Genomic DNA, 17,621 nt, shown 5'->3' with positions numbered 1-17,621 from the left:
GCCCAAGTACAGCTCATTCTCTCCACGTCAGCCTGTTACTTTCTTTTTCAAATAGGTTCTTGTTTCAACGGACAAGTTGTCATTGTAAACAATAATTGTTTCTTAATTTACTTACCGGTACCTGTATAAACAAAGATTAAAATCCCCATCATATATACTGTGAATACTGTGTAGGCTATATTGAATTACATGTATAGTATAGGTGCGATCAGAAAGATGTCCTGCTGTCATAGGCTACGCATCTTGAAGCCTAATTTGTAAATGCCTCCGTTATGAGCTGCATATCACCTTTCATAACCCAAAAACATACTCCTGTTTATGTTGTCATAAACAAAGGATCAATTTCATGTTTACATGAAAGATTAGTTCAAGAGAGAGAGGAAGGAAGGAAGGATGCACTTTACAAGCAAAGACTGTCTGGTTTACAAGTATTCTAACAGGGCCTGAATTAATAACCTGGATGTGAATCCTACTGTGTACCGGATATTCTTTCATTTTAGCTGAGAAAGGAAAATGGGCATGCTAATTGTTAGCCTCTGGAAATATTGACATTATCCACCATCATTGTGTTTTCTGATCTTGAAGGAGCTTAGCATTCCACAAAGAACGTTAAGTAAGTAGGTACGGTCTTTCAAGTTGATTTATTTTGAATCAATGTAGCTAACGTTATTAACTTAAGGTAACGTAGCTAAGGTAAACATTGTTAGCACTAGTTATCTACATTGCTAAAGTTAGCCAACTAGCTAGCATAAGCAAACCAGTCCCTAAGCAAACATTAGCTAGCTACCGATAGTGTCGTTTAATTTATTGTGACCACTTTTTTGTTGTTGTGTGTAACTAAATAACGTTTAGCAAGCTAGCTAACGTTAGTTAATTAAAATTTAAACGAGTTGATGTAACGCGTTAGCTAGCTAGCTACATACCAGCTACTAGTTAGCTAACGTTAACTACATTTCCACAATAACAAGCTGCTTGTAGCTTGGTGGTTAGCCAGTTATCTGGGTGGTTTATCCAGCTAACGTTAGCTAGTTATTTGGGGTTAGGGAAATTGAACAATGACCTCATGTAGCTAACTTAACTAACTAGTAGCTACTGTACTGACTGTAACGTTAGATGGTCATTGTTGTTAACAGAAACTAACGTTACCTAGCTAGCTTCCTGACTGTTGTGATTAACGTTAGCTAGTTATACCAAAGATGATCTATATACTGGCTATGCTATTGTATATAGCTAGCCAGCTAGCTTGGACCTCTGCCTGTCTGAATGGCGCTAGCTACCTACTGTAGCTACGTTGTTGTTGGATTGGTGCATTGAGCTAGCCTAGAAAGCCAGTCATCATTGCCCATTTTCCATGTTGATGTTTAGTAAACTTAGTTAGAGAGTTACGTCACTGATATCATCACTGATGTTGTGTACATTTGTTTCCCTTACTCAAATAAGTGTTATTCTTATTTTAAAAGGATAAACCGGGCAATATGATTTGGCCTAGAAGCTAGCTGTTATCATTACATTAGGAACTTGCAGTCTGGTTAGCTTGCTAGCTATAGACTTGGTAGACACTAACGTTAACGTTAGTAGTTTAGCTACACAGTAGAGAGAGCTTAGTTACCTATCTAGATGCTGAAACTTAAGTGTAGATAATCAACCTAATTTCATGTTAAAAGTCATTCCTTTGTTTGAGATTGTTTGAGTTTATGCTCTCTTTCAGTTCCGATCTTTTACTGTTTTGCCAGGTGTGAAGTGTTTTGTCCCTCTTTTTTTTGTAGGAAAGTAGTTAAAGTATTCAGACACAACATAGAAGTTGTTGGGATTTCTGCATCCCATCATCGTCCACCCCTAACACAAAGTGATGACCTCACAGCAGCATCTCCTCCCCAATGCAAACGTCAACCCTCCCCTCCTCGTCCCCCAGAACTCGTCAGCTCACCACGGTAGACCTCACATTAATCCAAACCAGCTGGACTCTACTCAGAGTAGTGCTGCGGGGCACCTTGCCCCCCACAGAGGTCTGATGGGTGGTGTGGGGTCCTCATCGGTGGGGACCTCCAGTGGAGTGGCAGTGAACAGGGGCGCCTCGGCCTCCTGCACTAACTCTGCCACCCCCAGGAGGCACTCGTCGGGACGCTTCGAACACTGGCCTGAGGAGGCCGTAGACAACTCTTACGGCTTGTACTCACTACACCGCATGTTTGACATAGTGGGAGCCCAGCTCACGCACCGCGACGTGCGAGTGCTCTCCTTCCTGTTCGTGGACGTCATCGACGAGTATGAGCGCGGAGGCATCAGGAGCGGCCAGGACTTCCTGCTAGCTCTGGAGCGCCAGGGGCGCTGTGATGAGACCAACTTCAGACACGTCCTGCAGCTGCTCCGCATCATCACACGCCACGACCTGCTGCCCTACGTCACACTCAGGAAGAGACAGACCGGTGAGTGGTGGTTTCCTTCTCAACCTTTGTCTTTCTCAGGCCCACTAAAATTCTATTGAAAATGAAAGAGCAAAAAAAATGTATTGGCGTCAAGACAGAAAAACTTAGGTTGTCAATCTCCAAAATGTTATTCCAAAAAAAAATTCCCCCTTTTCACCATCCTCTTGAAAACACACTTTCTGTGTTTTCTTAGTTAATAATTTACAATTTACGTTACATTTTAATATTAAGTCACTAACCAAAAGCATTCCTTTCAGTGTGCCCAGACCCAGTGGATAAGTACCTGGAAGAGACGTCGGTGCGTTATGTGTCCCCCAGAGGAGGAGAGAGCAGGGAGGCTGCACCCCATAGGAGGACAGGTGAATGTGTGACTCTGCATGTATACATCTACATACAGTATATGTGTGTGTGTGTGTGGAAATAGTGAAATGAATACATCTGTAAATGTCTTAGCATTTTTTTCCCACTCCATTAACAGGCCCCCAACCAGTAATATGCTGTTCTCCATCGGGACCCCAGGTGGGCTCCCCCCGCACCAAGCCAGGCCCCCCATTACCCAGCCGCAAGAGGAAGAGGGCCCACACCACAGGAGACTGCAGGGAGAAGCAAACCTGTGGTAAGGGAATTTTGGGTGTTTATTGTGAAAGCATGAAAAATATCCCCTCAAAATAATTCAAAAGCAACTTGTTTAGTAACTTTATGCCTTCAGAGGCCGCATGTGTGTATCTACTTTTTGACAGTTCTTTCATGACAATAAATGACAAAAGAGTTGGCTAAAGCACATGCATACATATCTGCGACCAAACTATACAGATGCTGAATTAAAAGTCTAAATTGCTCCAGAATTCCTTGACTGTATAGTTTCCATGGCATTAGACGGCACACTCTTCCTCTGTGTAACCATTCCCCTTGCTCTTCCCTATTCACCCCACACCCCTGCAGACATCCGCTTACGAGTGCGTGCCGAGTATTGCCAGCATGAATCAGCGCTTCAGGGAAACGTCTTCTCCAACAAGCAGGAGGCTCTGGAGAGGCAGTTTGAGAGGTTCAACCAGGCAAACACTATTCTCAAGTCCCGGGACCTGGGCTCCATAATCTGTGACATCAAGTTCTCAGAGCTCACATACCTAGATGCTTTCTGGCGGGACTACATCAACGGCTCCCTGCTGGAGGCCCTGAAGGGTGTCTTCATCACAGACTCACTCAAACAGGCGGTGGGCCATGAGGCCATCAAACTGCTGGTCAATGTAGATGAGGAGGACTATCAGGCCGGCCGCCGCAAGCTGCTCCGGAACCTGGTCACTGGAGGTGGGGCCGGGGCTGCAGCCGCACCCGAAGGGAGCAGAGGGACTCCATCCTCCTAGAAGCGCATGTCTGCTTCTTTTTGAGTGGGCACCCGTGTCCCAAATAAGAGAACTTGACTTGACAGAAGCAAGGAAAGTGGAAAGTACGGTCTGATTCACAAAGAAGTATGCTGGGTGCCCTGCCCTTTCATCTATGAAGGGAATGTGAAATAAAAGTGAGCAAGAGTAAGTTGAGTTAGATGTATGGAACACAGACATAAGATAAGTGTTTTGAATGTTGAAGGTTTTGTTTTTTTCTGCTGGAAGGACAATGCTAATATTTTATATTGTAACTTGTGAATTGACTATAAAATCTGATTTAACATTTTATTTTGGTATCACACAGCTCTTTGCCATAAAGTGTTCTTGAAATGGCCCCTAGTAGACTATTACTACACATTGCTATAAACAGGCAAGTCCCTGTTGGGACATTTAGAATTTTGTTTACTGCCAGACAAGGACAGAATCATTGTAAGCCAGAGACATACCATCATACAATTATTTGGTAGTAAATAATTTAGAAACATTTTTATCCAACACTTTTGGTACGTTGTCAAATGAACAAATCTTGTGCGGGTCGTTCTTGTTGATTTGGTTCAACAAGGATTCAAAAGATTAACCGTACTGTGTGGTCTCAGATGTGCTTGAAAATTGCAACACAAACATAAATTCAACAACATAGAATGCAGTAATAAGTATTTAAAAAACAGCAAGTCATTTTGAAATAATTTTGCTCCCCAAATACTGTATCTACCCTCCCATCTCAAATATTAATGACCTTTTAGAAAATGTGTATTCACCCATGGCTCAGATTTCTATTTCTTGATTTGCTTGTCAATATTAGAATTTCATTAGAAAAAATATACACATTTATTCATTAAAGCTGGAATTCTTAGCAGTGAAATTGCCACGTCTGTTTGCGATATTACAACAACAAAGACAGTACTTCAAACAAGAAACCCTGTTTTTTCCCTCGGACATCATTTCACATCATTGCAAGCGCGATAGAACAGCAGAGTAGGTCCTACACGTTTTTTTTTTACCACGAAGCTCCTCTGCGCTGTTTCATAAACAAAACCTGTTTCACCTTATGTGGACCTCAACTTTAAACAATTGTTTTGTAGTTTTATTATATTTGAGTTACAACAAACATACATAGTTCCCCCCTTATTTTTGCTTTTTAATGGTCATTCCATGTAAAGAGAAAAGGCTCTACAGTCGTGGTCAAAAGTTTTGAGAATGACACAAGTATTGGTCTTCACAAAGTTCGCTGCTTCAGTGTTATGAGATATTTTTGTCAGATTTTACTATGGTATACTGAAGTATAATTACAAGCTTTTATTGACAATTACATTACGTTTATGCAAAGAGTCAATATTTGCAGTGTTGACCCTTCTTTTTCAAGACCTCTGCAATCTGCCCTGGCATGCTGTCAATTAACTTCTGGGCCACATCCTGACTGATGGCAGCCCATTTTTGCATAATCAATGCTTGGAGTTTGTCAGAATTTGTGGGTTTTTGTTTGTCCACCTGCCTCTTGAGGATCGGCCACAAGTTCTCAATGGGATTAAGGTCTGGGGAGTTTGGCCATGGACCCAACATTTCAATGTTTTGTTCCCTGAGCCACTTAGTTATCACTTTTGCCTTATGGCAAGGTGCTCCATTATGCTGGTAAAGGCATTGGTCATCACCAAACTGTTCTTGGATGGTTGGGGGAAGTTGCTCTCAGAGGATGTGTTGGTACCATTCTTTATTCATGGCTGTGTTCTTAGGCAAAATTGTGAGTGAGCCCACTCCCTTGGCTGAGAAGCAACCCCACACATGAATGGTCTCAGGATGCTTTACTGTTGGCATGACACAGGACTGATGGTAGCGCTCACCTTGTCTTCTCCGGACAAGGTGTTTTCCAGATGCCCCAAACAATCGGAAAGGGGATTCATCAGAGAAAAGGACTTTACCCCAGTCCTCAGCAGTCCAATCCCTGTACCTTTTGCAGAATATCAGTCTGTCCCTGATGTTTTTCCTGGAGAGAAGTGGCTTCCTCGCTGCCCTTCTTGACACCAGGCCATCCTCCAAAAGTCTTCGCCTCACTGTGCGTGCAGATGCACTCACACCTGCCTGCTGCCATTCCTGAGCAAGCTCTGCACTGGTGGTGCCCCGATCCCGCAGCTGAATCAACTTTAGGAGACGGTCCTGGCGCTTGCTGGACTTTCTTGGGCGCCCTGACGCCTTCTTCACAACAATTGAACCTTTCTCCTTGAAGTTCTTGATGATCAGATAAATGGTTGATTTAGGTGCAATCTTACTAGCAGCAATATCCTTGCCTGTGAAGCCCCTTTTGTGCAAAGCAATGATGACGGCACGTGTTTCCTTGCAGGTAACCATGGTTAACAGAGGAAGAACAATGATTTCAAGCACCACCCTCCTTTTAAAGCTTCCAGTCTGTTATTCTAACTCAATCAGCATGACAGAGTGATCTCCAGCCTTGTCCTCGTCAACACTCTCACCTGTGTTAACGAGAGAATCACTGACATGATGGCAGCTGGTCCTTTTGTGGCAGGGCTGAAATCCAGTGGAAATGTTTTTGGGGGATTAATTTATTTTTCATGGCAAAGAGGGACTTTGCAATTAATTGCAATTCATCTGATCACTCTTCATGACATTCTGGAGTATATGCAAATTGCCATCATCAAAACTGAGGCAGTGTGAAAATTAGTATTTGTGTCATTCTCAAAACTTTTGACCACGACTGTACACACTGCATTTAGTACTTATCAACCATTTAGTTAGTGAAGTACACAGAGAACAATTGTATTTTATTGAGTTGATCAATATTTTTAAATTTTTAATTTTAGCAGACTCTCTTAATATTGATGGAATACTGTCTTTGATCTGCTTTCCAAGTCATCATACATTTTACTACAACGGTATAATTAGGTATATTTTGTTTCATGCAAATGTGCAAGACCAGAGTAGTTGGTGATTATTTTGGACCACATTTTCAGGACATCTTTGTCCACAGTTCATTACCCTAGAATCAATCAGACAATGTAGCATAGTGTAGTGCTACCCAAGTTAGGAGCCTCTGATACTTGCTTTAGGAAACAAGGAACAGTAAACATGTCGTACCGCCTTGGGCCAATCAGTGTAATTTTCTAAATGCTGGATCTGTACGGCAAGATGCATCACGTTTTGTCAAAATCGGCCCAGTGCTGTCTGAGATATCGCGTGTGACGAACGTACGGACAGAGTCAGACCCACAGACAATAACATTGAGCAAAGACTGCCATCTGATAGATTATTTAATACAGTTGGCTATACCTCTGACATATGAGGGTGTTTTCTAGGCAACATTTTCTATAGGTTGAGTGTATAATGTGTACATCTGTTACTTTGAACAGATGTTCAATATCTATACGATTCCTCCCACATGAAAAGGTAATATAGTTAATCAGAGTGAAGTATCTGTAATATTTGTATTCCCCTAATATGTTTTAATTTGTGTTGGTAAATGAATGTTATAGCCAACAAGATTAGCATTTCAGCGCTGCTACTTATAGTCTCTTTTCCTGGATCAATATACTTTTTTATGGAAGATTAAATGATTTTGCCAACCGCTTTCAAAATTCACTCTTGCTTTTAACTTGTTAAAATTATCAGTGACATTTCCCTTTACCTTTCCATATGTTAAATAAAAGAGCTAATCATATTTGGTACTAAAATCTAATCTTGGTACATAAGGTTCTGTTTTAAGTAAGAACACCAGAAATTAAATTCACATTGTTTTGCAATATGTCACGTGCCATCTTTTATTTCAGTTTTACTGCTACTTTTTCTTGCTGTTGGATGAGAAAAATACATTTAAAAGGAATTGTAACCAATTATCTATAGATAGATAGATAGATTTGAAAAACGAGTCCCCTCAGCCAACTGAAGTTATAGAGAAGTTTGCCATACCACACATTAAAGCAAGTATTACAATGCAATACAGCTGTTCATATGTTTCCCTAATGGAATATAACACAAAGTTGCAAACTGGTATCTACTATATAGTTTCTATGTTATTGTTTTTAAGCACCTGTCTTAATAGATTGCATGTCTGATTATGATCCCCAGAAACATGAGACAACTTCTGTAACCTGTAGATAATTCAATAGGCTATATTTAGTTTTCTTTGGAACTTTTTTAAATTCATTTTTCTTGCGTAGTGCAAGCAAATGGAACTGTTCATAAATTGGAGCGATATTGTCAATACATACCATACAGCAGATGGGAAGGAGCACTTTATTTTTTATCTGTTTTAAATATTCACCTGTAGCACACAAACATAGTCAAATCCTCTACTCAGAAACCAAGGACATAAAAGCAAGAAATGCATCACATTGTTTGCCCATATTCGCCGTATGTTGTGTTTTTTTCTTTTTCTTTTTTGGACCAAAAAAGAGATTGTGGTATTACGTGAATATTTACATTGATATGTGACTGGTACATTTGTCTGCACAAATACAAAAATACGTTGTTTAAAAGTCAATAAAAATGTTGTATAAACAATGTGACATTTTGAGCAGATTGCATTGATTTTAAATGCTTTACTGCTGTTTCTATTTTATTACAAGAAATAGAATAATTGAGAATGACTGAAACCGGCTCTAGTCTAATATAAACATTTGTGATTTTGACAATGTTTCATGCCTATTTGTCTTGTAGTAGAATATAGTAGTTGCGTAGTTGTATATACTGTACTGTAGTATGTAAAACTGGAATTCTTCAGAGACTACTGCAGTTTTTCCTTTTTCTTTCGGCAAAGAGCCCTACCTAGAACCCTGCAAGTCATTAGGGTTAGTAGCAGGACAGAGACAACAACAGTCAGGAGAAGTACCAGTATATCCACATTGTGGTAAGCATACCAGGGCATCTTGTAGGACTCGGTGCGCAAGTGTGCTGCACCCTTGTGCCTCATAGCAAATTCTAGCCAGAAGATGGCGTTGTCCATTGGTTTGAGAGGTGTATCGTGGTGGAGCTTTGACATCCTGAGCATATTCTCTCCGTAGGGCTTACTCTTGTCCAGGATGTCTGTCAGAGCCTGTGTCATAGGTTCCACCTCTAGGGCCGTCACCTCGAGAATCTTAGCCACACCCCTGGCCTGTAGACGAAGCATGTTGTCAAACTGGTCAAAGATGAGAGGAAGGCCTAACATGGGAACCCCATGGTAGATGGCTTCATAGATCCCATTGGTGCCCCCGTGTGTCACAAAGGCTCTTGTTTTGGGATGGCCAAGTAGGTCGTTCTGAGGCAGCCAGTTCACCAGTAGTGTGTTGTTGCCTAGAGTAGAGGGCTTCTCTCCTGTATGTCTCCACACCACCTTCTGAGGCAGGCGGGCGAAGGCAGCTGCAATTACCTCTGAGATCTCCGGGAGGAGGCTACCCAGCAGACTCCCCAAAGACATGACCACGACCCCATGTTCCCCCGAGCTCTGCACAAATGCCTCTAACTCTGCGGGCAAAGGCTTAGAGGGCTTACACTGGAAGCCCCCCATGTAGACCACGTTGGGCATGGTGGGGCGTGGGAACTCAAACACAAAGTCCACTCTCATCAGCCATAGGTCAGCCCCCTGAATGAGAGAATAGATATTGGTGTTTGGATCGATGAATTCGTTGATCACACCCTGGTATAGAGGTCTTGTTATGCCGTAATCAATATAAAGAGAGATTCCATAATGCAAGACGTTTTTTAGTTTGTTGACAAAACTCATTTTATCTGTGACCAGCGACCCAATAGTTGGTATGTAAGAAAGGGGCGAAGGTGCAATCGCAAAGTGTCCCTCTGCATTGGTGATCCAACGAACGTTGAGCACAATAGGAAGACCCAAGTAACTCCCCAATACAACTCCTCCTGCAAATCCAGGATCTGTCAACATTAAATCAAAATTGGCTCCCTTCAGCTTCTCCATTAACTGTTTGTCCTCCATGGCTAAGCGGGCCATTTCAGCACTGCCGCGATGGGCCTCCTCCAGCAAATTAATAGTCTCCTTCTGTAGCTCGATGAAGGACAAAATGGATCGCTCTCGTGTCCATATCTCTAGGCTCCTCTTCAGGAAGGATGCCATGTACTGCGGGTCCTCCAGGCTATTGGCCCCGGGCACGGGCAATGTGACTGAGGAGTAGTGGGGGGCGTGTTCAGGAACGTACCAGCTAGTGGATGAGCGGACCACTGTTAAAGAGTGCCCCCGCAGGTGCAGCTCTCGCAGGAGGATGTCCATGTTGAGCCAATGGCTGCCGTCCACAGGGTACACCAGGATGTTGCCAGCCTGGCTCTGAGCTGGGAACACCCACAGGAGACAGGTCAGTAGGAGGAGAGCAGGATGTGGAGGGAAGCAGGGTGGGGCTGCCACGGTGACTATCATGGTTTGTCTGGAGAGGAAAAAGAACGTAACAAATACGGTTGCTTTCTATAGTTGAAAGTGTTTTAATTGACCACTGCTTTCCACCCCCGTCTCACCACACACACACACACACATTAATTCATGTGACTATAGTCTCAAACATACAGGTAACTGCCAAAATAAAGGAAACACCAACATTAAGTGTCTTAATAGGGCGTTGGTCCAGCACGAGCCAGAACAGCTTCAGTACACCTTGGCATAGATTCTACAAGTGTCTGGAACTCTATTGTAGGGATGTGACACCATTCTTCCACGAGAAATTCCATCATTTGGTGTTTTGTTGATGGTGGTGGAAAACGCTGTCTCTTGCGCCGCTCTAGAATCTCCCATAAGTGTTAAATTGTGGGTGAGATCTGGTGAATGAGACCAGCACGGCATATGGTTTACATTATTGTCATGCTCATCAAACCATTCAGTGACCACTCATGCCCTGTGGATGAGGGCATTGTCATCCTATGGGGGCATAACCATGGTAGCCAAAATAATGGCCTATCTAACCAAGTATAACATAATGTTTAGTGTGTGTGTGTGTATTGGTTGCATATTTTCAGACTGCCATTGATAAAGAGATGACTTACTGCAACTTCAAGATTTGCCGGCAGAAGAGGATATGAAGCTGGCTAGGCAGATATGAGGGTAGGTGAGGCAATTATTGATAATAATTCGTGCTTAGATTAAAAATGATGAGAGTAGTCATGTTGTAAACTTTAACCAAAGTTGGGTCCCTCCCTTTACCCGACACCAACCTTTGTGAGAGCCACAATGGACATGGTCAAACAAGTTTTGACAAGATAATGGATGATATGTACTGCACATAGATATGATCTCATTCAGTGTAATCAGAGGGAGGCACATTACATGTCTGATACTGGGAGGTCACTGAAAGCATAATGTGCTATTGAACCAATTCTCAGTTCAAGTAAGTTCATGCTAGTGATTAAGCTTGAGGATCGTATGTACAGGTACTTTCTGTTACTCATTTACAGAAAGTCATAACATTTTGCAATCTCTTGTGTAACACAACCTCATATCAACTTTCCCTGAATACAAAAGTGTGTGTGTATAATGTAGCTTACACATGGGTCATTCCATGAAAAGTGTTTTTTGGATAGTGTAATTATGTCACACAAAAAACACCAACTTTATTTCACCTAATTTGAATATTCTGTCAGAAAGAGCACATGTTCCACTTTATATATATATATTTAAAATTGTATTTCAAGAGGTCAAATTAAGAAAAATGCCAATTAAAGTAACAGGAAAAGTGCTCATTAAAGTAACAGGGTTGACCGTAATAGGGTTGACCATAACAGGGTTGACGATTTCATCTTAAATCAGCCATAACTCCCGTTGTGGCAGGGGAAATGTTGTGGGCAACATGGAAGGGAAATGTAATGCAAGCTTAACAAAAACATTTGTTAAAACATTTCTAGCCCATGTAACTATTGGTAACATGGTTGACGTGTTATGCTTGATGCTCTACAAAACACCAGAAAATTGCCAAAAAGAGTAGAACCAGCTCACCTGCTTTTACACGTAACAAGGTTGACCTTAAAATGAAGGACAAACATAAATTAAACACTAATCACATGAAATAAAACAATCTTCAGAAATGACTTTGTCAAAGCAACAAAATAACTAGGGTTTTACTAAATTTATGATGGTGAAAACTTGGGAAAATGAAAAGTGAGTTAAAATCTTCCTAGAAGTCAGAAAAAGATGTGGACATTTCAACATTTCTGGCACTTTCGCAAGTCTTTATTTATATTAAAAATCGGATTATTTAAATATTCCATGTGGTTTATATTAAAGGGCACTTAATTTAATATAACAGGCTTTTAAAATTCAATTTTGGTGCACAGTTTCTACTTAAAATATCAAAGGGACACAACAGCACTCTATTCGTGGAACGACCCAGATATACAGTGCCTTGCAAAAGTATTTATCCCTCTTGGCGTTTTTACTATTTTGTTGCATTACAACTTGTAATTAAATTGATTTTTATTTGGATTTCATGTAATGGACATACACAAAATAGGCCAAATTGGTGAAGTGAAATGAAAAAAAATAACTTGTTTCAATAAATTCTAAAATATTAATAACGGAAAAGTGGTGCGTGCATATGTATTCACCCCCTTTGCTATGAAGCCCCTAAATAAGATCTGGTGCAACCAATTACCTTCAGAAGTCACATAATTAGTTAAATAAAGTCCACCTGTGTGCAATCTAAGTGTCACATGATCTGTCACATGATCTCAGTATATATACACCTGTTCTGAAAGGCCCCAGATTCTGCAACACCACTAGGCAAGGGGCACCACCAAGCAAGCAGCACCATGAAGACCAAGGACCTCTCCAAACAGGTCAGGGACAAAGTTGTGGAGAAGTACAGATCAGGGTTGCGTTATACAAAAATATCTGAAACTTTGAACATCCCACGGAGCACCATTAAATCCATTAATAAAAATGGAAAGAATATGGCACCACAACAAACCTGCCAAGAGAGGGCTGCCCACCAAAACTCATGGACCAGGCAAGGAGGGCATTAATCAGAGAGGCAACAAAGAGACCAAAGATAACCCTGAAGGAGCTGCAAAGCTCCACAGCGGAGATTGGAGTATCTGTCCATAGGACCACTTTAAGCCGTACACAAGCCGTACACAAAAAAAAAAAAAAAAAAATGTGGGGATGTTTTTCATCGGCAGGGACTGGGAAACTGGTCAGAATTGAAGGAATGATGGATGGCACTAAAAACAGGGAAATTCTTGAGGGAAACCTGTTTCAGTCTTCCAGAGATTTGAGACTGGGACGGAGGTTCACCTTCCAGCAGGACAATGACCCTAAGCATACTGCTAAAGCAACACTCAAGTGGTTTAAGGGGAAACATTTAAATGTCTTGGAATGGCCTAGTGAAAGCCCAGACCTCAATCCAATTGAGAATCTGTGGTATGACTTAAAGATTGCTGTACACCAGCGGAACCCATCCAACTTGAAGGAGCTGGAACAGTTTTGCCTTGAAGAATGGGCAAAAATCCCAGTGGCTAGATGTGCCATTCTTATAGAGGGGGGGTTGAATAGTTATGCACGCTCAAGTTCTGTTTTTTTTGGTCTTATTTCTTGTTTGTTTCACCCCAAAAAACATTTAGCATCTTCAAAGTGGTAGGCATATTGTGTAAATCAAATGATACAAACCCCCAAAAAATCCATTTTAATTCCAGGTTGTAAGGCAACAAAATAGGAAAAATGCCAAGGGGGGTGAATACTTTCGCAAGCCACTGTAGCTATTATGTTCAATATCACATGCACACACACACACACCAATAGGCTATGCCAGGGGTATTCAACCGGGGGTCCGCAATTTTAGATTTTTTTAACGTGGAAATATATTTGTTTCATTTCAAGGTTTTTATGAATATCACTATCAATAACAGACTAAACTAATTTTGAATGACATGCCTACAGTAGAAAATAGGGGAATATCTTCTTTCTAATGATGTCAACTTCATTTCTCAACTCCTAATATTGAGTATATTACACTCTTTGGAGCTAATTACACTCACTTGAGTATATGACATAGGCTTTGAAAAAGCACCAGCGAGTACCAGTCGTGGAAAATGACGCTGGCTGCGCGCAAGCTTTCTTGACTTGGACATTCATTTTTGCCAACACATTGCTAAGGGATGGATTGAAATGTACAGAATGGTTACCTGTAAGAAAATGGGGGAGGGGCTTTCTTTTTCAATTTCGGTCAAGGGGAGGGTTTAGTATTTAAAAAAAAAAATCTAGTCCAGGGGAGAGTCATGTAATTTGTAATTGATTACATTTCAATATTTCTCAGTGTTTTAGAATTTGTTTGTTATTAGGCTATATATCGTGTGCCTCATGCCGGCCCTCATCTCTGATTCTCCGCTGGGCGTGCAATATCAAGTATGCCTATAGGTCTATTTAGTGTGGTCTCAATCAAATGATCTATTGCCCATAGGCAACGAAGTGCATGCTCGGAGAAGCACAGAGCAAAGTTATATTTCTAAGATAGCTGCTGGGTTGGTGTAAATACAACTAGGCTGCATTACACACTGTAATGGATATTCGAACTCTGAGCCCCGGCCTGCTCTGCTCTTGCTGATCAATAACTTTTTTTGTGTGCTGCCTAAACAATGGCTGTGCTGTGTAGGCCTACCGTGGCAGTTCAGGGGGAGAGTCAAAGGCTTCTTCCGATTTTTGTTGTTGTTGATTAGGCCTAGTCCAATCTTGCGCGCGGACTAGCCTATAACCTATATTATGTTCAGTTTGAGAAGGAGAGAGCAAAGATGAGGAGGACCGGAGGTCAACTTTGATACCTTGTTACTACTATAATTGACTTTATTAAAACAATATGTTTCTTGCCCATGATGTATTTATCAGAGTTATTGACCTCACAATAATCCAAATTCAAGTAATTTACATTGTGGTGCTGAAATTTTAACCAGCAGCTGTGGCACAATCAATCGGAAATGGACAGCTCATGGTGTGGAAAGAAGTCAAATTCAAGTAGGTATAATTAATTTTAACCGTCTTCATTTTAACTATACTTCACTAACAACATGAGGGCTTTGTGTTGGAGCCTATTTCTTCCTATTTAAGAAATAAGAGGTAGGCCTACCTGTTTGACAGACGAAATTAGGCTATAGGCTGGTATATCCATAGATTTGTTGTCAATTCCTTCATCCACCATGCATTCTTTAAATAGCCTGAGGAATAACTGATCCGATTATATAAAGTGATCTATAACAGTGCTTTGGTCCACGATGCTTTATGCTAGCATCAAGCTGTAAAATAGCCGGGAAAGACGTGACTCCGATGCATATGGGAATATCATTGTTTCGTTTCTTTGACATTCAGAGGCTGAGTTACAACCTTCTATAGCCGAGGAGACACAAAAATAGACTTTGCTTGGGAAGTAATCTAATTCCGTCAATATCAATTGATTAAGCTATTCACTTTGTACAATATAATATTTTTTAAACCCAGACAGTTTTTAGGGAAACACCTGCGACCTTCTCTCATTGGGTTAAACCACGGAAGTAGAGTAGCCAGCAGTAAAGCTTAAATTGTTCTGCTTCGGTAGACCTACTCTGCTAGGCCTAACTTTGGAAAGTATGATGTTCAGATTCCTAATGATGTCTCAGATTTAATTATTTGCAGACAGGGACAGTTTCGTTGCAAACAAGACACCGATTTGGCATTGGAGAAATATGATAAGATGAACACATAACGTTAGGCCTATCTCTCTGTCCATTCTTAGCCTGTAATTTCGGTAATTTGTGTGGTATTAAAAAATATTCTGCTAATATGTCAAATGATGTACAATTGCATGAAATGTTTATAAAAGGCACTTTTAAAAGCTTCATTTCAAAAAGATCTAAGCTGTCAAAACCATTCGTTTTTGAGACAGGGGTGTCAGCGAAGCTGTGTTGTATACATTAGGTATGTAGTAGTTGTATTTATTAGGTATGCTTTTCAAATATGCATTATGATGCATTACAAGCAAAAAATATAAATAAAAAATCATAATTATGACAATAACTGTGGCGATTTGCATGACAATTAATCATTACCCTATTCCATAATCGTCACAGCCCTAATTTGGAGTTACCTTCCTAGCTAATAGGCTATGTTAGAGTTTACACTTCTTCCAATTATAATGTGGGAAGGTGAAAATAATGAAAAACCATCTACCAAATCTATTCATTTTTAAAATGATGATTATTTGTCCTTACTATTATCATTCAACGGATGATAAGACAAGACATTTGGAGAAAAAAACATCCCACTGAGCAAAAACGGGTTGAATCAACGTTGTTTCCACGTCACAATTTACCTTGAGTCTGAAGATATGACGAGTACCTTGTTGTAAGTGGCCCCAAAGAACCCCTTTGGGTATGAGAGCACTTCGTAAAAATAGGTTGAATATTTCCAAGGCAATGGAAAATAAAAGCCTGGCAGTGGCTGTTTCTTCACTTCTCCGTGGGTGCATGCATTTCTCTCTGCTTATCGAGGGTTTTCAGAGACTACTACACCAAACATATATGCTGCACTTTGGCACACAGCAGGAAAAGTACAAATTAACTTTGACCCAGATTTCTGACGTGGTCTGTGCTATAGTGGAGGGAGAGAAGGGGTACTGCTTCTGAAGCACGTGTTCTGGAATTCAATGCCTGCTCCAAAAACAGATTATGCAGAGGGAATTATGTAACATTCATTCACACTGACTGAGCCTCTCATAACCCAAAAACAATGTGCACTTTAAAAGTGCAAGATTTGAGATTTATTCCCATACAAGCGTATTCATTCATTATAATTAGGCCTAAATATTGTTTGAAAACCAATAGTAAGAGCATTAGCAGTTGTATAACATCTAAAGGGGATTTCTAGTATTGTGGTCATGGCTGAGTCTTCTAGGCCAAATCCACATACATTTTTTCAGAACTAGATTTTTTATTTTCCTGCTTTAGTTTCTCATTTACATAATGCATGTGCCTGTTTCCCAATTTATGATTTGGTCCTTAGTGAATAGCGAGTGTCCTATATGTGTAACCTATTGATATATTGATGCATCACACTGAAATGACTTATTTCCTTGCTTAATGTTAGACTGGGTTTGTTGCTGTGAGTTGAATCCGTTTACACCATGGACTTTAGATATTTACCTCCACTGTCAAAGAAGATTGTCGGGCTGGGTTTAACTAGTCAAGATAGCCTTGGAGTTTGTAACGAGCTAAATTAATGTTGTCTTGTGTTTACGTGTCCAAGGTTAACATTTCGAATAAGAGAGGGGCTTACATCACATTATTACATCAATTTATATGGAGAGCATCCTGACTGGTTGCAACACTGCCTGGTATGGCAACTGCTCGGCCTCCGACCGCAAGGCACTACAGAGGGTAGTGCGTACGGCCCAGTACATCACTGGGGCCAAGCTTCCTGCCATCCAGGACCTCTATACCAGGCGGTGTCAGAGGAAGGCCATAAAAATTGTCAAAGAATCCAGCCACCCTAGTCATAGACTGTTCTCTCTGCTACCGCACGGCAAGCGGTACCGGAGCGCCAAGTCTAGGTCCAAGAGGGTTCTAAACAGCTTCTACCCCCAAGCCATAAGACTCCTGAACCCCCCGCATGTTGACTCGGTACCGGTACCCCCTGTATATAGCCTCGCTATTGTTATTTTTACTGCTGCTCTTTAATTATTTGTTACTTTTATTTAGTATTATTTTATATTGTATTTTTTTGTGATTTTATTTGGTGTTCTTTCTTAAAACTGCATTGTTGGTTAAGGGCTTGTAAGTAAGCATTTCACGGTAAGGTCTACACCTGTTGTATTCGGCGCATTTGACAAATAAAATTTGATTTGATTTCCCATAGAACAATAAT

The 17,621-nt window shown here is 40.9% G+C and overlaps 2 protein-coding genes across 8 annotated transcripts; one reads left to right on the top strand and one right to left on the bottom strand.

The window, feature by feature from the left end:
* The first annotated feature begins 109 nt into the window (after window positions 1-109).
* On the top strand, window positions 110-4,097 carry dedd (death effector domain containing). Of its 3 annotated transcripts, none has more exons than XM_045207109.1 (5): window positions 110-613; window positions 1,767-2,426; window positions 2,684-2,785; window positions 2,905-3,042; window positions 3,369-4,097. In XM_045207109.1, the coding sequence occupies exons 2-5, from the start codon at window positions 1,850-1,852 to the stop codon at window positions 3,788-3,790; spliced, it is 1,239 nt and encodes a 412-aa protein (XP_045063044.1). In that variant the 5' UTR covers window positions 110-613; window positions 1,767-1,849; the 3' UTR covers window positions 3,791-4,097. The 3 variants fall into 3 exon arrangements, with proteins under 3 accessions (XP_045063044.1, XP_045063045.1, XP_045063046.1); XM_045207110.1 differs by having other exon boundaries at window positions 110-621; XM_045207111.1 differs by having other exon boundaries at window positions 112-613; window positions 1,913-2,426.
* Window positions 4,098-7,549: 3,452 nt separating this feature from the next.
* Window positions 7,550-17,117, bottom strand: ugt5e1 (UDP glucuronosyltransferase 5 family, polypeptide E1). Of its 5 annotated transcripts, none has more exons than XM_041846362.1 (4): window positions 16,072-16,157; window positions 14,392-14,485; window positions 11,736-11,761; window positions 7,550-10,179 (listed from the first exon to the last, which is right to left on the bottom strand). In XM_041846362.1, the coding sequence occupies exon 4, from the start codon at window positions 10,170-10,172 to the stop codon at window positions 8,544-8,546; it is 1,629 nt and encodes a 542-aa protein (XP_041702296.1). In that variant the 5' UTR covers window positions 10,173-10,179; window positions 11,736-11,761; window positions 14,392-14,485; window positions 16,072-16,157; the 3' UTR covers window positions 7,550-8,543. The 5 variants fall into 5 exon arrangements, with proteins under 5 accessions (XP_041702296.1, XP_045063043.1, XP_041702293.1 ...); XM_045207108.1 differs by lacking the exon at window positions 16,072-16,157 and adding an exon at window positions 14,854-15,064; XM_041846359.2 differs by lacking the exon at window positions 14,392-14,485 and having other exon boundaries at window positions 16,072-17,117.
* Window positions 17,118-17,621: the final 504 nt, after the last annotated feature.

The sequence above is a fragment of the Coregonus clupeaformis genome, chromosome 24 (assembly GCF_020615455.1).
Source record: "Coregonus clupeaformis isolate EN_2021a chromosome 24, ASM2061545v1, whole genome shotgun sequence".
In the NCBI taxonomy this organism is placed as follows: Eukaryota; Metazoa; Chordata; class Actinopteri; order Salmoniformes; family Salmonidae; genus Coregonus; species Coregonus clupeaformis.
Note: the sequence above shows the minus strand (reverse complement) of the source record. Positions and strands in the feature narration are given on the sequence as shown.

Coding starts and splice junctions, on each gene's coding strand:
- ugt5e1 (XM_041846359.2), bottom strand. CDS start 16,227: ATGCACCCACGGAGAAGTGAAGAAACAGCCACTGCCAGGCTTTTATTT. Junction 11,762..16,071: donor GTCATATCTTCAGACTCAAG/GTAAATTGTGAC, acceptor CTTCATTTTAAG/GTCAACCTTGTTACGTGTAA. Junction 10,180..11,735: donor CTTGTTACGTGTAAAAGCAG/GTGAGCTGGTTC, acceptor TTTCCTCTCCAG/ACAAACCATGATAGTCACCG.
- dedd (XM_045207109.1), top strand. CDS start 1,850: ATGACCTCACAGCAGCATCTCCTCCCCAATGCAAACGTCAACCCTCCC. Junction 2,786..2,904: donor TGCACCCCATAGGAGGACAG/GTGAATGTGTGA, acceptor CTCCATTAACAG/GCCCCCAACCAGTAATATGC. Junction 3,043..3,368: donor CAGGGAGAAGCAAACCTGTG/GTAAGGGAATTT, acceptor ACACCCCTGCAG/ACATCCGCTTACGAGTGCGT.